Genomic DNA, 18,264 nt, shown 5'->3' with positions numbered 1-18,264 from the left:
CCATTATTATAAATTTTTCATATAGTAAGTGTATTCCCCATAAGAATCAAAACAAGAAAACGTTAAATGCTGATATACAAGTCTAAAAACTATATTTACACAATAATTAAGCAACAGCGTTTGTGATAATCTATGAGCTCCAGCTTGACAATCCTTTAAATTAAGAACTGCAGTTCCCTGGGAAACAATAATAAAACTGCAGTACTCAGATCACCAGGACTAAAGTTATGAAACTATTAAAGCAAATGGACATCTAGTTTTATCATTATATGGGTGCTTATCCAGACACTTAAAAACATTCACAAATTTAGATGTTGCAGGTCAACCCAAGATTGATCTCTCTTTTTAACTGGTAAAAAAGTGCTACAAGCCAAGACCAACAGAATAAATGGAGATAAATATACTTTGTTTAAACAAGGGCATGGACAAGCATATACCATATTTTCTTGCCTATAGCTTACCACATGGCCCTGGACCCACAGGCCCAGATCAGTCTGTGGGCCTCACCTGCTGCACAGGGCTAGCAACAGGCTCAACTCCCTACCTGGTGCGACTAAGATACTCACCCTAAGGCAAGACCTTTTTTCCCCTTTGTGGTATCTTTTAAAAGAAAGAGAGTGTACACTATGTTCAGGGCTGCGTTTTATTCGAGAAAATGCAGTACTTGGTGTGGCTTCCAAAGGGGAGGGGGGCTGTTGCCCCAGGGCATGCTGTTACACTTATGTAACTTATGTATGCCCAAGGCTGAAGAGGTACAAGTGAGCTACATCACTCCAACATGAACCCAGCTTCATTTAGGGTTAAAGTTGAAGCAATTTTGCTACTGTCTATATTTAACTGTGACAGCGTCTGAAACAGCAGCTCGCTCTTCCCTTTCGAATTTGCTCCAAGCATACGTTTGGCCATAATCGATGTTTTGATTTTAAGCAGTCTATGGTCTTGATACAAGACAAGTTCAAGGCTTCTATAGTTCTACACTAACGTTAGCTTTAACCAGCAGATGGCATTCTTGAGCAAGATTTATCTTTTAAAGAGGACACCATCTCCAACTTACCCACTTCATATATATTTGACCTTTTTCTGATCCATGTAAAACTTGCCAGTAAATTCGACAGGATAACCACATTAAAAAAAGCTCACATCTTTAGTTTGACCTTCAAATATTTTATTACACATCATCATGTCACCTTTTGTGACATTATGCCAAGAAACAAGCCAGTAAGTTTAGTTAACATGTGGACTGCCTTTGTTACAGTTCCAAAAAATTATTACAGCCATCATGGCTCATGTGATTTGTGTCATAACTAAATTACAGCGGCTGAAACAACACTACTCCCAAAGAAAGTGTAATGTCTTTCTACAGAGAAGCATTTTAGCATTCAAGTTTTATTAATATGACAAGTGTTGGGGAGCTGATGGCAACACAGGAAGAAGAAAAATGCCTTACTGTATTTTTTGAGTGCCATCTCATATTTCCAGGGGAAGCTGACTGCATATACATGGATTTTGGGATGTATAGGATTGCCTACCTCCTGTAGAACAGAATATGCAGGGTTATCTTACCTACTGTAAGGTACTCTGCATAGTAGGTGCATTGGCATTATATCTGGTCACTCATGTCTACGGTCATTAGACCACAGAGAACAACCAGTTCATACAGTTTAAGAGTCTGTTATGCAACTTTACACAGTTCAACGCAGTTACAGGAGGGCCTCAGACTTCAATGAAATCTAGTAATAAATGTTTTTGTATACATCTTTACACAGTGTAATGGAGGCATGCAAGGTATATTATTGAAAAAGCAGTAAATTATATATGTTCATCATAGAAAGTCTAATGCATTATTATTACTACTACTCACCACCCTCTTTATCTTTCTGGAGTTTTCTCTTAGTGAGATTTTCTCGCTGCTGTTTGCTCTTGAACTGATTTTTACCAATTTTACCAGGTTTTTTATTTCCTCTCTCATATTTCTTCTTAATGAACTTAGGCTTTCCCTCCTTGTCCCCTTTGCTATGAAACTTCTTGGGAGGACCGGAATCTAGTCAGAAATAAAAAATAGGATCAGAGTGAAGGAGACATGATCATAGAACTGAAAACATTTTAAAAAAAATTTCATCAGAACAGTTTAAATATTCATTATTTTATAGCAACAACCAGGCTGCACACAGTAACACAACTACTTGCCTGCCTGAATCTCTCCAATACAGAATTCACAGCATAGCCTTAGTTGCCCTCCTAGTTCTCTCTTAAGTTTTCTAGAGCACAGGACAGGAGCACAGCAGAAAAGAAGAAAAAAGCTACCTTATATTAGAATCCATGAATGTTTTCAACATGTCAGACCCCAACCCTTCATATACCCATGTAAACACCTAATTAAAAAACTATTTTCTATACCTTTTAAAATGTATTTGCTATACATTTTAAAAGCACAATTGCTTGCCATCCGGTATCAGGTATACACACTACTGGAATACCACAGATGTTGAAGTGATGGCACAAACTGGCAGCAACTAAGCACTTAACCTTCCTTGAAACTCATTTCCAATTGTGCAGATAGGACTGTTTTACTCTTGAGTTTCTTATTTCCTGAAAACCCCTAATAATTATTACCAAAATTGTTTGCTTATATTATTCAGGGATGATAAAGAATCACAATGTAATTTATATAGGGGCAGGGAGCATAACATTCATGAAAACACAACCTATGCATACACATTTCACATATAAATTCTGTGTAAATATCTTTCAGGGTTGATCGCTTTAAATCAAAGTTTCAAAGTGTACTTCAAATACACTATTCCAAGAATAGTACATCTTTGGTGGTTGTAAATCTATATATTCTAATAGTTTAATCAACAAAACCAAGTCTCTACATTATGCTTGGTACATTGTACCCTCCTAGATAACAAAGAGAGAGAACTGTATACTTTTATTTAAGAATATGTAAGGGAAAGAGATTAGATTTTTAGATTAGAGATTACACTTTTAGATTATTGTTCTAATTTGAACACCATTAGAAAATAGTAATGATACTGCTTATTTATTAGGCAACTCACATTTGCTAAGGCAGCTGCACTACAACTGCTGACAGACATTACAAGCACAAAACAGGATATAAAGTTTAGTTTTAAGCAAGCAAAATAACCTCAAATGCTTTTAAATAAACAAACAAGCATGTTTTCCATTTACTACTAATAAAGCCCTTATTACAGAACTTGGCAAACTGCACATACTTCTAGAGCTTGAGTTCAAGTTATTTTTCCTAACCTTCTTTACATAGAAAAGCACCCACCCTGTAACTCAGCCACTCATTAAAATCACTTTTTTAAAATTTAAATGCTTATAGCTAGTTAAGTAATATATAATGACATTAAGCAGTCACCATTAATATTCTGTTGTCTTATTTGCTTTTAATAAAAAGCTCTTTAAAATTTAAAAATAAAAAACCTCAAAACAAAAATACCTAATTTAAAATAAACTACTGTTTAAATCATTATTTTAATCAACCCTGGGATCTTTTTATATTAACCTGAACTACAAATACCTTTTCTACGTAAAAGCAACTTAGTAAACATTCATGTGCCATCTGATGATAATACTCAATAAATAAGCAAAAGCGTTAAGATGACAAACTTGAGATGAGACACCTAATCCTAACTTTGCTCATTCTACTTGCAAGACTCTCTTAAGCAGAGACTGCAGTGACTGTTGCCCCACAGGCTGAAGGCACCTGGGAAAGTGTGGACTTAAATATTTTCAGATGTTACACTCATATATTTTAAAATCACATATTCATAATTGAGGAGATGCACAAATGGGTTGTTTTGTTATTTCAGCTCCTTGTTTTCCACACTGTATTTTTAACTTGTTGACCACATGATTAACCGACTTGAATGAATTACTGTTTCCTATATAAAATGTATAATACTATTATAGTAATTTTATAGTAATTTTATGCTGCATCCTTCACGTCCCCAATAAAACTGTTTTTGAAAATATTCTTCCCATCTTACCATTGTCTTTTTTAAATTTGCTTTTTCCATGTGGTGCTTTTCCACTCTTTCCTGTGAATTTTCTTTTACTTTTGGCTTCCATAGTGGCAGCACTGCAAAATACTGGAAAGGAAGGTACCAAAACAACAACTGGTAACTAGAAGTAAAGCATCTATTACAGTTCAAAAGCATAACAAATTCTAACACATTAAAAAGCCCTGTTATATGGTCAGACATAACCACTGAAAATTCACTACCATACATATATTGTAAGTAAGGTATAATCAAATACTTTTAAGTTGCACTTGTCTCAAATTTGTAACTACTGCTCTCATTACAAGGAATTACCAAAGCACAGAAGTGTTCTATCAAGCCCTATGAATGTTAACTTCACTTGAAAACTACTGTCAAAACTTCAAGAACTCAGGAATTGTTGAGGAAGAAGTCCATAGCAATTCCATTAAGTCTTACATCTTTTAATGAAATTCCTGATCTGTCTTCCACCTGAAAAAAAAATGGCTAGGTGTCATTAAGTGACTCATCTCTCTACCTTTACTTGGGTATAGTCAGGACCATACAGAAGGAAGGAAACCATACTTATATTTTCACTACGAACAATCAAGTAAGATTACTTATTACTACTATTATTATAATATTTCTGAAGCCTACACTACTTAAGGAAAGAGTCTGTAATATTAATATTCAATATAAATTTGCCTTCCCCTCAGAATTCTCCTTATGTTCTTGAATTTTGCCTAACATAGCGGGCTGAGCATTAAGTAAAAGCTACATACTGGGTGCATTTACACAAGACATTTACTGTGTAGACTAATTAACTCTCCAGTAAATGTCTGGCATCTACATGTGCAGCCCCATTAGGCCTCAGGAAACTAATTAATTCTGCAGCAGGGTAGTACTTGTATTTACAAGTACTATCCTGCTATGCATTTTTTTTTTTTTTTTTTTTACTCCTCAGAGAGGCATATGTAAATGCTGGAGGGGCTAGCAAGGGCACAAGTGTGCTTCAGTGCAGGGGGATGCCTGATGGCTATCTCCATAATGGAGCACCCCATGCCCCAGCCAGCTCCTACACAGCCCGTTTTGCTAGGTTGGAGCAGCTCTGGGCCGGCAGGCTAACCGTTTCCCTCCCCAGCCTGACACCCTCTGCCAGCCAGGGCTGCTCCAACATAGCTCAGTGTGCTGCAGGGTGCTGTTTGAACGTGCACCCAGAACATCTGGGAGCAATAAACTCTAGCATGCTATGTACTGAGTTTACCACTATGTGCCAATAGCACATGTAGACACACCCACAGTTTACTCCATTTAGGTATACCGCCTTGGCACTGAAAGAAGGCTGTACATGTATGCAAACTAAGTGCAAGTAATGCTCATTTAATACACTAACTCATATCACTCACTACCAGCAGGGTAATGTTTGCAGTCTCAGAACTGGCTAGCACTTATCACTTTCAAGATTTCTAACCATCAGTTTGTGGCTGCTCTTAAAAACTTAAAAATGATATTCACCATTCCCTGCATCAATTATTATGCAGTTAACTGGAATATAATTGGATTACAAAGTAGACAATGGGACTACAACAAGCACCTTAAAACAGCTCATGAACTTATCCAAAGTGCGACTAACCAATGTTTGCGATCACAAAAACAAGAACACTGTCTTAGTGTCATAGAGTTGAGCAAATTACACACTGATCTCATGCACATGTAGGTAGAATACACAAGTGATATTAAGACTTCTTAAGATTTCTGCTTATTAACATGGAATTTTCCTGCTTCTGGCCAAGATCAGATTCTGCAATGAGCTGCAAAACAGACATGTAAGGAAGGTGAATACAAGCAGCACATAGAACCTTATTTACTCATTCTTATTTTCAGGACCACTCCAGAGCTGGCAAGGCACCTCAGAGAATACCATGAAAAGCGCTGTTTGAATCCGCTGTCTCGACCAAAGTGAAGGTGCTGCAAACTAGTCTGAAAAAAGTTTGAGATCCACCCACTATGACTTCCATGAATTAAGTGGCAACACAAAAACAAATTGGTTTATTTATTACAAGGTTTACCTCCTTGTGGAGGAAAGTGGGCAGTGGAAATGGAGAAGCAGTTCAGCAGGCAGAGTCTGAACCTGTCCCTAAACTGTTTCTCTCCTCCCACTTTGCTGATCATATCACACTTACTGCTGCACCTTCCAGGGATTTGGTGGGTAGCCCACCCCCCTGGTTGACAATCACCAAAATAAAGAAAACAAAAACAAGAACTGAAGAATTGGGTAAATCCATAAAAGTCAGAGGTCCCACTCCAGCAAATGCTCTTCCATGTGCTCAGCTTTGAACAGGCAAGAGGGAGGTTGTTGGCTGTGTTAGTCTGAAGCCAGTCAGAAGGCAGGGTAGATTTATACCTTTACAAACTAACAAAGATGGGGTGGGGCGTGGAAAATATAACTTCAACTCTGCATTCATAGCACTGGGTTCTGAATTAGCTGTTATGACTTGGGAAACAGAGCTTGGAGTCTGCTTAGATAGCTCCTTAAAAAACCATGGGCTCTGTGCACAGTGGTGACCAAAAACACCAATAAGCAGGACATCCTTAAGAAGAGAATTGAAAATACAATGGAAAATTGTATTGTTCTATTATGCAAACCCAAGCACATCTGGAATACTGTCTGGAGTTCTGGTCCCCACATCTCCAAAAAGATGGCAGGATTAGAAAAGGCATAGAGAAGGGCAACCAAGATAAACGTGGGCCTGGAGCTGCTGCCAAACCAAGGCGGGGACCAAAAAGGCTAGGCTGCTTCCCTTGAAAAGGGAAAGGGGGAGGATGAAAGAGGCATAGAAAATCATGAAGGCTGTGAACCAAGTGAACAGGGAACTGTTGCCCATCAGGGCCATTTTTTTTTTTTTTAAGCCACATGTAGTTCACTTGTGAAATTCACTACCATGGAAGTGGGTAGAGGCAGGCAGCACAGCTGAGTTCCACAAGGGTAAGAGCCATCAACAGCCATCAAATGGAACAATTGGGAGACATTTCCTTCTCCAGCATCTCCACCCCAACAAACAGCAGATACCAGGGAAAGGACTGACAAGGTAATAGATCACTCCAGAGCAGGGCCAGACAAAGTCTTACCCACGGGCTGGATCAGCTGGACTCCATTTCACAGCCTGCATCACTTGGAGATCACAGGAACAGCAAGGTTGTGACAGTGTGGGACCAGGATTTCCACAGAGACCAGCCCCAGCAGTGCTGACTGGGTGGGAAGCTACTCCAAGGCTGGGCTCCTGAAGCAGCGACAGCATGGTGGAGCTGGGACAGAACCACAATCTGCTGCCCGTGCACCCCAGGTAGGGATGTGCGGCTTTGCCCCGTCTCTGGCCCACACTGACGCTGCTACAAGATCCCAGCCCCTGGCTCAAAGCACCTCCCTGCCCAACAGTGCATGCTGCTGGCACTGCTGGGGCTAGTCTGCATGGCAACTCTGGCCCTACACTATCACAGTGCCCATGCTACTGGGGTCTCCATGAAAACCAGCCTGACAGATGAGGGCAAGAGCTGCTGGAAAATGCAGTCTGCCACCTGCTCAATCTAGCTGTAACAGTAATGATGCAGCCTTATCCCACATGGTTCAGATCTATAGGTTTGCTCGTCTATGGACGCTGCTTGCAGCACCGCATGCAGTAGAGTCAAGGTATCCAGTGTCCGTGCCTGTCCTCCTGCCCCCACAAAACCTAGCGTGCTTATTATGCAACAGCAAAACAGCGATATAGGCCGAAGTAAAATGAGTTGCACGATCTAAACTAACCCAGTTAGTTCTGCCTGACCAGCGATCAGCCCCAACCAAGCTCCCCCTGCGCTGCTTGTTCTCTGCTTCGCGCGGTCTGCGGTCTTGCTGCTTCTTGTTGGCAGCACCAGCTCTCAGGGGCTGCAGCAGCACTCGACCTGCCCGAGCCCGGCTCTGGCCCCGCTGCCCGCCGGCCCCCAACTCACCCGCACGCACGTGGCTCACGCTGCTCCGCTCCCCAACCCTCGCCTGCCTTGCCCGACGGCTGCTTCCGGAGCCCCTGCGTTCCGATTGGCCGAGCGAGCTGAGATCGCGTAACAGTGCCGTAAAGCGCCAAGAGATGAGGGCGGCCATCTTAGCCCCGCCCCCTCATTAGCACGGGAGTTGCTTTCCTTTCAGAGGGCGCTGGTGCTGGGGGGCGGGGCCAGGATGGGGCACAGTGACGTGAGAAGCAGCAGCCCTTGCCCTGCGGCTTGGAGGCCAGGCGGGGCTGTGGGGGTCCACGTGACACGTGTGCACACGCGAACATACGCCAGTCCTCTACTCCCCGTCTCACCCCAGCAGCGCAAAGTTTGCCCTAGAGGCTTGAGGCCTGGGTCGCACTCCCTCAGCGTGAGGGGCTGGAGTCCACGTCTCCCGCCCACGGAGCGCTGGGAGCAGCAGGCTGAGCAGGGCCTCTGTGGGGACAGGCAGTGCCCCTCCCTCTACTGCCTTCCCCCGCGGCAGGAAGAACCAAAGGCCTGGCGCCCCACTGTTGACAGCCGCGGGGTGCCATGCTGCAGGGCCTGGCTCTTGGTCTGCAAAGGCCAAGGAGCCCAGCAGGCATAGGCCTGGAGCAGCTGTGCCGCAGGAGAGGAAAGCAAAGCTGCCAGTGGAGCCCACACTTGGCCCCAAGAAGGCCTCCAGCCCGAGAAGGGGTGCTGGTGGGCTTGAACCACAAAAGCATGTATTTCTGGCGCAGGGCAGGCTCGCCTGTCCTCCTGAGTACAAGGGCTGGCAGTCTTCCAGGGGTTGAGGCTGGGTCTCAACCCTGAGGTGCCAAAGCTGGGAGGGCTGGGCCCTCTGAGGGACCGCATAGTGGGTGTTGCCCATGAAAATTGGAAAAAGGCACTGCAGGTTGGGCCGTAGCCCAGGCAGACCAGGGTCCTATAGTCTTACACCCAGGAGGCTAGCAAGCCTGTCACTGCACTGCTACAGGGGGTCCAGGGCCCGTCCGTGGGACTCCTTGATCAGCAACACCTGAGACAGCTGGGAGAGATTAAAAAAAAAAAAGAAGACGACCACTGCTAGCTAGGAGGTGGCTGACTGCTGTTTGCTGAAAGTGAAGTAAGCCAGCAAGACTACTGCTGTAGCCAAGGGCCCATACTGGTCCTCTCCCACTAATACTTCTTGAACTGACTGCAATCCATGAGGCCTTTTACAGTGAATGGGAGTGCAGCCTAGGGCTTAGGGTGCTTTCTCAGGAGAGCACCATAGTGGAGCCTGCTCCCAGGACGAATGTGTCTGTGGGCTGGATCAAACTGTGTTTTATGTGGAATTGTTAGAGGTGAACCTAGATCTCCCTCGTTTCCATGTGGATGCCCTAACCACTTACGGCCACACTCCCTTGTTCACATTCTTTCATCCAGCCAGAAAGAGGGGAAACTGCCTCTATCTGGAATAGCCTAGCAGTCATCAACTTTTTAACCTTTTGGGGGTCAGAGGCAAGTACCAGGCAGTACAAACCAGCCTCTACCACTTTTCCCCACAGCAGCACAGGAGAACAACTGATGCCAAAAACCCCAATGCTGCCAAAACCCTGTGTCTGTAGGCTGGATCAAATGTTTCCACAGGCTATAGGTTGCTGGGCCCAGGGCCTAATAGTGGTTAAGATGGTCTCCTGGGAAAAGTAGGTTGACCTCTCTCAGTCTGAGGAGGACATTACACTCAGGATTCCCACTATGTGGGCAAGTGCTGTAACCAAGACTGGGCACTGGCAGCACCATAACCCTTACTTCCTTCCCCTCTGCCTGTATTTTTAAAGAGATAAGTGAGCTGTTCTTAGAAAGCTTGGAAACATCTACCTCAGAAAAGTTTTCAAGTGTGGGTTTTCAAGCCAGAGGTGCCTAATCCTCAGAGAGAAGTGATTCAGAAACACTGCTGTCCTCAGCAGTTCCTGTTGGGTGGCTTAGGTAGATCCCTGATCATTGCCTAGGCTGCTTCAGAGCCTATTCTGAGGCAACTAAGTTTCTGCGTAAACTATACAAGAAGCGTTATCAATCACCTAATACAGAATTCTAAGCCTGCATGATTCATGCAGCAGCACCTAGCATTTAGGCACCAAAGTCCTTTATTGGATATGACCCTTAATTCCCCTTCAACTCAGGGGTTAGGTATTTAAATATCTTTCAGAACCTGGGCTGTAAAGCCCTGGTCTTTGCTCTGGAGGAGGATGTAGGTCTTTAGCTGAATAAATTACTACATGAGCCTTGACTTGTGAACTAGTCATTTTTATAAAGATTGTTTAATTATGGTAATTAAAGTAACAGTGTATATCCAGCATAAAAGAATGCCACAGAACTTGCTGTAGCATATGTTATACTTGATACAGAAACCATAATAAAGAAATGCATCCTACACTTAAGAGAAGACTATATATCTGTATATTCTATACCAAACAAGCCATTTCTCCCGCATTACAGCATTTGTTTTATATTATATCTTCACCTATATTTTCATTGCTTTAAATAAATGTGTTTTCAAAAGATAAGAGGAATGAATAGATTTAGAGAAAGGAGTTATGGGATTAAGGCCAAAGTCTGCTTCTATTCAAATCAATAGTGAAGAAACCCATTTGATTCAAAAGTTGCAGGATTGGGACTACAATAATAGTCTAGTAATTGTTAAAGTGTACGTACTATAGGTTATTAGGTATGGATGTATAAAGAAAACTAGGATTGAAGATTTTGTCAGCCTACAGTAAAATAAATTAATTCGATGTGCTTTTTTATCAATGAAATTTTGAACCGCTAAAAACTTTGGATGCCCCTTTTTCCAAAATCAAAGATAGCTATACTCTCATCACTCTCAGTTAAACCATGAGTGCTTTTGTTATGGCAGATAAATATTCATGACTGTTCAACTCTTACACATGATTTCACCCTCTGCTCCTCCCCAATTCTAACTCCATTTACAATTTGACCCTTGAATTTGCATATTTGAAGAAACTGAAGTTTACCAAATATTGTGATCAGCTGAATTCTGATCCATCTTTATGGAGAGGGATTAAAACGAGATATGTGGTTTAAACTGCATTTAATCAAATTTTCACTACTTTAAAAAATATTTGTGGTTATTATTTATTTTAATAAACTGATTTTATGTCTTATAAGTATACACATCCAGAGAATGACTAAATCATGTTCATTCTTTCTGAATGACATTTCTAAGAAATAGATTTTTACATCTACATGGCTGAAATAGTTGTCTTAGTTTGGATCATTTCACATCTCTACTACTGCAATATTTATCTCTGGCCTTGAAAAAATGCATCATTCTCCCATGTATATACCCTTTCAGAATGCTGCTATGAAGATTACTGTATTTTCTAGCATACAACATGCCCCAGGATAAAATGTACACCCTGTTTTTGAAAAGAAGAATGAGGAGGAAAATTAAGACTTTTTTCCAGGGTGGCAAAGCAGGTACAGCCTAATCTTCAGTCAACTCCTCCTCCCTCTTTTTCTCAACTACAGCTGAAATACTAGTTGCTGGTAAAGACTGGTCTCCATAGCTGGACTTATTTCTAAAAGAGTTGCCAAGGCTATAGAATAGGAGAAGGAAGACCAAAGGCAGCAGGCAAACAGCAAAATTGCCCTAAGAATAGCCTTATGCATAATGCATTGGCATAATGCCTTGAATTGTAATACCACAGCTCCTGAACTGTAGATTCAGAACCAAAGCAGATTGTTTCTATCCCAGGCAGAAACATTAGCTTCCCCACTTAAAACACACACCCCAATTTTGGGGGCTGGCTTTGTGGGGAAACATGCATATTGTATAGAAGAAAATTTGGTATTTTCCTTGCCTATCATTTTGACTGTGTTATCCTACTCTGTATCTGATTGCTGGCTCCCCCCTCGCTATCATGTAAGCTAACAGTCTTCACTTTCCAAGCCTCTTCCAGGCCTATCCCCATCCTATCAGCCATCTTTCATACAGTACTGTGATACTGACTCCCACTTCCACTCTGCCAGCCTCCATCACCTGCTACATACATTTTCAAACAATTACCTTCCTGCTTTTGCCTATGCTGCTACTCATGTATGGGAAGAACTCTGCATAAACATGAGAAGCTATGTGATTATCCCTGTTCAAAACTCTCGTTAAAACTCTTGTCTGTAATGTAAAACTTGACAATGGCTAGGTTACTTATGGGCTAAAAGCAAAGTCAGTCATGCTGATCAATACTGTCTTGTTGTTACTTTGTATTTCTTTGTCTGTATCCCTCTATTATCTCCTTAGTTCATATTGACAGAACATCTTTTTGTTTTGTGTTTGTATAGTGCTGTGCCCCATGAGGTCCTGATTTAAAATGAGGATACCAAGGTGCTTGCAGCAATGCATATAATACAACTACAGGCCACCAGATGGCACCAGTACCTTGAAAACATCCACATTGTCCCCTGCATGAAATGTCAGTCAGATGCTCTTTCAGTTTCAGGAAGAGTTATCCATGTCACTCCCAAATGTAAATGGAACCCATAGTCATAAAAGTGACTGTCATCACACTTCACTGTGGTAGCTATGAAGTGAAGTCATAGTTTCACAAATACATCTTCAGTATCATAAATATAACTGATTACAGAGTACAGAGAAGTAGTCATGTTACTCTGAAGTGAGGCACAAAGTAGGGCATAGTGGCCCCTTAGAGACGTAAATTGTTCAGAAAGACATAAGCGTATGTAGGCAATTGCCTACTTTGTCAGCAACTGATTAAAACTAACCTTTCTGAACACGTTAAGTTTCTAAGGTGCCACCTTGCTTTCTGCCTGATTATACATATAGATGATAGAGACAGAAATCTTGATGGAAAAAAAAGTTGTTCTCCTGTTACTGCTGTTATTTATATTTTTTCTTTTTTTTCTTTTCCCAGGCAATACTTGACAGTAATTTGAAAATATTTCTTTTAGAAACTTTGGGCTCCTGTAGATGTGAGAGAACCTGCCCCAGTCCAGCATGTCACAGCAGACTCAATTAATTGCATGGAAAGTGATGCGCTTTGACAGCCTTCTGCATCATGTGTATGAGTGTCCCCATGCTGAAAAAAATGGCAGAATTGCGCTTTGAACTAAAATACATTTGATGAGCTTTTTAGTTCAAAGCGCCCTGCTGCCATTTTACAGTGCGGGGACACTGATACACATGATGCGTGGGCACTTTTAATTAGTGCGGCTTGCTAATTAAATCACCCAGCACCATATTCATGTAAAAATGCCTGTGATTGCTTTGAGAGGAAAAAAGCTACATGTAAGATTTTTAAAAAACAAGAGAACTATTGTTTGAAAGGTATATTGGGCTCCTACAGACTTGTAGTGAGCCTGCTCTGATGCACTGGAAATCTCGTGCATCAGAGCAGACTCAATTAAGCAAGACTGCTGGAGCACAGAAATCGACCTACTCTGGCAGCCTTCTGCATCATGCATATCAGCATCCCTGTACTGAAAAAATGGCAGCGGGGCGCTTTGAAATAAAACACGTTAAATGAGCTTTAGTTCAAAGTGCCCTGCCACCATTTTTTCAGTGCGGGGATGTGCGGGGACCCTGATACACGTGACACATGGGCGCTTTTAATTAGTGCCCCTCACTAAGTAAAGCACCTGGTGCCACATCCCACAGCACATGTAAAAATGCTCTTTGTGTAGTTTTATTACTAATTATTACTGTTGTTATGCTAAAGTTAAGAAAGCAAAAACTTTAAGCCAATCTTCACTACTTAAACCTGGGGTTTCAAAGCACATGGCTTAGTCTGCTGACAAGTTACCAATGTAGCTGTTAGAGGGAGCAGGCCATACGTTTAGGCCCAATTTTGTTCTGAAACATGATTTCATTGACAGTGTAGCGTTATGCTATATCTTAGAGCAGAGTTGGGTGTATGTTGAAGAGGATGTAACAACATCAGAATCCTTGGTTAAATTTTCCACTTCTCTGAGGGATGAGCACAGTGCTCAAGCAAGTCTTTTCTATCAGTATAGTACTATAGAGGCAGATGTTCCCCTCTTTTAAAACAGGAGCATTGTTCTGAAATGTGCATATTGGCAGATTTTGAAAGAATATCTAAAGCACTAGAAACTTGAGCTTTTTTTAAATGTGATTTTGTCTTTGTCTTTGGAGTTGTGTGATTTGTACATGTCAATTAGCAGAGGTCCAAGCTGTGAAGTTTATCTGCTTCTGTAATTCTGGATTTGAACTTCCCAAAATTAATTGGTGGCAGAGCTCATGTTCCAGTCAAAAAATTTATCTCCTATAACATATTGTGTGTTGAGCAGTCTGTTTCTATGAGGGCCTAAATATCTTCTATTTCCAGTTGCATACTTTCTCAGCACCTTGTATGATCAGCCCCTTGGTTTGTGACTATGTTATCAATGCTCCCTGTCTCTACCACTATCCATTTTCCTTTCTTATTCCCTTTCTGCTTTCAGGCAGATATGGTAATTTTTAATAATTAAAAAAATAGGCCTAGTTAATAAATCTGTCTGACTGGTGCAAAAATTAGGGATAAAAAAACTGAGGCCAGGTTGAATCAGGTGCATAACCTCAGAATATCACTTGCTCTCAGACTAAATGTCTTGTGTCAATATGTCATACATTTTCTTTTGGTGCGCATTGAATTTGAGTGAAGTCTCATATTCCCGGTACACAGACAGTTGCTGGTTTATTTTCAAGAAGAAAAACCAATCACACTAAACCTAAAAATATCCATGACCTTTTAGTGTGATTGAAGATCCCCAAAGTGAAAGAAGAAAAGTGCATTGCACTACTTAGAAGTCTTCTACAAAGCAGAGTTAGCAGACTATAAGATCATCATCTAAAGAATGATGACCGTTTTTGCCCTTGACATGGCAAATACAAATGTAAAATGATTGTAATAGCAACAAAAATGGCCACAACAAATGTGGCATCAGTGATGAAGCATGTTTATATTTACTGGACTGTGGCTACTTTGGACATAGGTATGCATTCTCTCAAGTTGTTCATTATTAGGTGTATGCACAGAGTGAATCTTTGGTCTGCCACATAGTTTATATAACAGACCTAATGTGAATCCTATTGATTTAGCAACTTCCCAGATTACTATCTCGTCCTCCAAAATTATACTTCTGATAAGTCTTAATTAAAACAATTAAATAAGATGATCTTTCTTCTCAACTACAATTGCATTCAATTCCATGTTTATCGCTAACTCACCATGCATCTCTGCTGAAGATACAGATATCCACAATCATTTGTGTCTCTGTTGATCCAGCTACACTGCACCAAAGGCCTCCTTCTGTTACTTTTTGGGCACTATAGAAAAGATGAACCATTAGAGCAACCCTCAATAACATTTGGCAGATTTTGCAATGAAGAATGATTTCACTAAATCCATCTGTCTGGCTAGGCAAAAAATCCTGGTTTCTCAGTTCTAATCACAAAGCACTGGTGTCTTATATAATTTCTTGCTGGACTGAATGTTCTGGGACTTTTAATTTCATGAGTCATTTATGATTTATTGTGGGGTTTCCACAAAGTCACCATAGTCTCAAAAGATCAAAAGAAACACTTAAAAATTAAGAATTGTTAGTAGAAATTAGTGCTACATATATTGGGGCAGCTGGTCTCACTGAAATCTGTCGCCAGTTTTCACTTGTATTGCTTCTCTGATATCCCAATTTATACAATTTAAGGGAGGAAGAATCAGCTCTCAGATATTTATACATTGCAAAGGCTTGGAGAAAAAAGATCACTAAGATTAATGTTTCTAACAGTCATTTAAGAAAATCTTAGGTCAGGTTTTTTAATGCCAATGGCTGCTTGTATACACCACAAAATTGGCATTTAAAGCAGCTTAAATGCCCTTTTGCACTGCTTTAATGGTGTTGCTGTTTACGCTGTCGGCAGTGTATCGCACATTAAATGAGTTTGGGACATAGCAAAATAAAATATGTCCAAGGTATCTTAGTTTGCTACCTTACAGCTGCAGAGGGAAGCACTGGGCCCCGTGCAGCACAGGGGCTGTGCAGGCAGGCTCCACTGAAGAAAAAAAATAAAAATAAAAGCAGGGAACCTGATATTTTTTTTTCTCCCCAGAGCCTGCCTGCCTGCCTGCCTGAACTGTGCTTCCCTCCACAGCTGCAGGAGGGCAGTGCTTTCCTTTGTGGCTGTGGGGAGGCTGATGCTTCCCTCTACAGCTGCTGTACCCCCCCAGGACTACCCAGGCCAGGTGCCTCCCCTTCCCCCCCACTTTCCATACTACTGGAAAGGCAGATAAAGATTGGGCCTGACCCTTGTGTACACATCACGGAGGGCTACTTCAGCTTAAATTAAGACGGGGGTTTTAAAAACCCACAGGTTCAATTTAGAGAGAATTAAACCAAAGTAAATCCCCCATGGCATGTACAAGTAGCCAACAGCTCTGGGCTATTAGCCACATTGATATTCTTCATTTGTCACTGTTTACTATTAAATGTACCCTAATTTTATGCTCTTCATGTTATTGACAACTTCATTAAATTATAAATCAATTTTCAGATTTTGGGGGGTTAAAGAGATTCTTACATCTTATCTGACAGCTTTAGTGTTTTTGGGATGATTTCGTGGAACTTCTGAAATCCAGAATTACCAGTAAATCTTTTGGATGAGCACAAACTTGTTCATGGAACTACTCAATCTCTTTTATTGTCTTCCTTGAAAACAATCATGGGGTTTTATTTAAAAGTTTTTTCCTACCATAACTCTGGCACTGGTTGCTCAGTTCAAATTCTTTGGACATTTCAGACTGTCTTGCTAAAGTAGAGCAACAAGCAAACCTTAAGAATGGCTCTTGTTCACTCCAGACCACCTTGCCACTGCACTCCTGGTATTTTACTCTTCCCACTCCAGTTCACTGTTCTCAAAGATTTCAAATGTTATACCAAATAATGACCTCCAACTTGTTTTAGAGGTTATACAGTGACCATCTTTTATTACTGGTGATACTAATATGGCCAATGGTATTGAGTTAATGAACATCAAATGAGCTGTGTATCATTAATTCTGGCTGCTACTAATCATAGGAAACCTGCCACAGTGTTGAAAATGAGCAAGACTCTCAAAACCTCCCTCTGCTTCCCTTGAACGAAGTCTTAGTGGAACATGCCTAGAGACCCCTAGAAGTACCTTTACAAGGACTTCCAGTAGGTGGTACCATTTCTATTATCCAGCATAAACCAACTGCAGAGAAGCTAAAAAGGTTTGGGTAATGATTTACAGTCAGAGGAAGTGAGCACACTGGCTCTGGTTTAACTATTGAGCCTATTAGGAAAGAGGATTTATCATCCTTAGTTTCTATTGCCATGAATAATACTCCCTCCATCTTACATGCAGCAGTTGGATGGGGGCAGGGGTGGAGCAAGGGAAAGGATCTTATCCACCACAAATCTGGCTACTGGCACAAATCTGCTGGCACGAATTAGATTTGTACCTAACCAGCACAAATCTACTAGACAGGCTAAGGACTAGAACTCGGACACCTTACTGCAAGCTGATTAAACTTTCAGAATTGGTATTCCAACTGTGCAGTATGCCATATGTCAGCTGCTTGACTGTGGCTAAGTTAGGAGGCAGATCCACCCAAAGAAGGAGTGCAGGTCTTTTTATTCTCAAGCTTCTTTAAATCATGATTACTTTTCTTTCTACATTCTTTTCTTTGGTTCTGTGAATGTCCTTTGTGAAGGTGAATCTGAATGAGAAACAGTGGGCACATCTACACGATATGCATTACTGTGCCTTACTCTAGTTTATTGTGCAGTGCAGGCATGCATCTATACATGCATGGTAAAAATGGCTAATCATGACTAAATTTGATACCTACACCTAAAGCTCAGTAACGCACGTGTAGATGCAACCTGGCACTAAGTTCAGTACCAGGTCTGCCCTGCCACTAGGGGGCCAGCCTGAGGTCATCCCCAGGGCTTCTGGCTGGGAGACTCACCTCCCCTAGGGCTGGGCTGCCTCTGGCAGATTGAGTAAAATCTCCATGTAAAAGCCTGCAGCCATTTTGTGCTCTAGGACACACTACATAGGAGTCTGGAGGAACCTGTTCACTCCCCAGGAGCACTGCAGGCCCTGTGTGCTTTCCCAGACAGGATGTGGGCTACCTCTGCCTGTCCTGTCACCTATCCAGAGCTGCTGCTTAGCCACAGGTGGATGTTGCAAAGGGCTGCAGCCTGCTGCACCCCCTGTCCAGCCCTGAGATCT

General features: G+C 41.6%; 1 protein-coding gene across 1 annotated transcript in view; it reads right to left on the bottom strand.

The window, feature by feature from the left end:
* Nucleotides 1-4,499, bottom strand: part of PUM3 (pumilio RNA binding family member 3) — a 44,157-nt gene extending 39,658 nt beyond the window's left edge. Inside the window, 3 exon segments of the mRNA XM_019555298.1 lie at nucleotides 1,862-2,041; nucleotides 4,017-4,118; nucleotides 4,467-4,499. Coding sequence (XP_019410843.1) covers nucleotides 1,862-2,041; nucleotides 4,017-4,098 — 262 coding nt within the window. The 5' untranslated portion in view covers nucleotides 4,099-4,118; nucleotides 4,467-4,499.
* Nucleotides 4,500-18,264: the final 13,765 nt, after the last annotated feature.

This window comes from Crocodylus porosus, unplaced genomic scaffold, assembly GCF_001723895.1.
Source record: "Crocodylus porosus isolate Cpor-Errol unplaced genomic scaffold, CroPor_comp1, whole genome shotgun sequence".
In the NCBI taxonomy this organism is placed as follows: domain Eukaryota; kingdom Metazoa; phylum Chordata; order Crocodylia; family Crocodylidae; genus Crocodylus; species Crocodylus porosus.
Note: the sequence above shows the minus strand (reverse complement) of the source record. Positions and strands in the feature narration are given on the sequence as shown.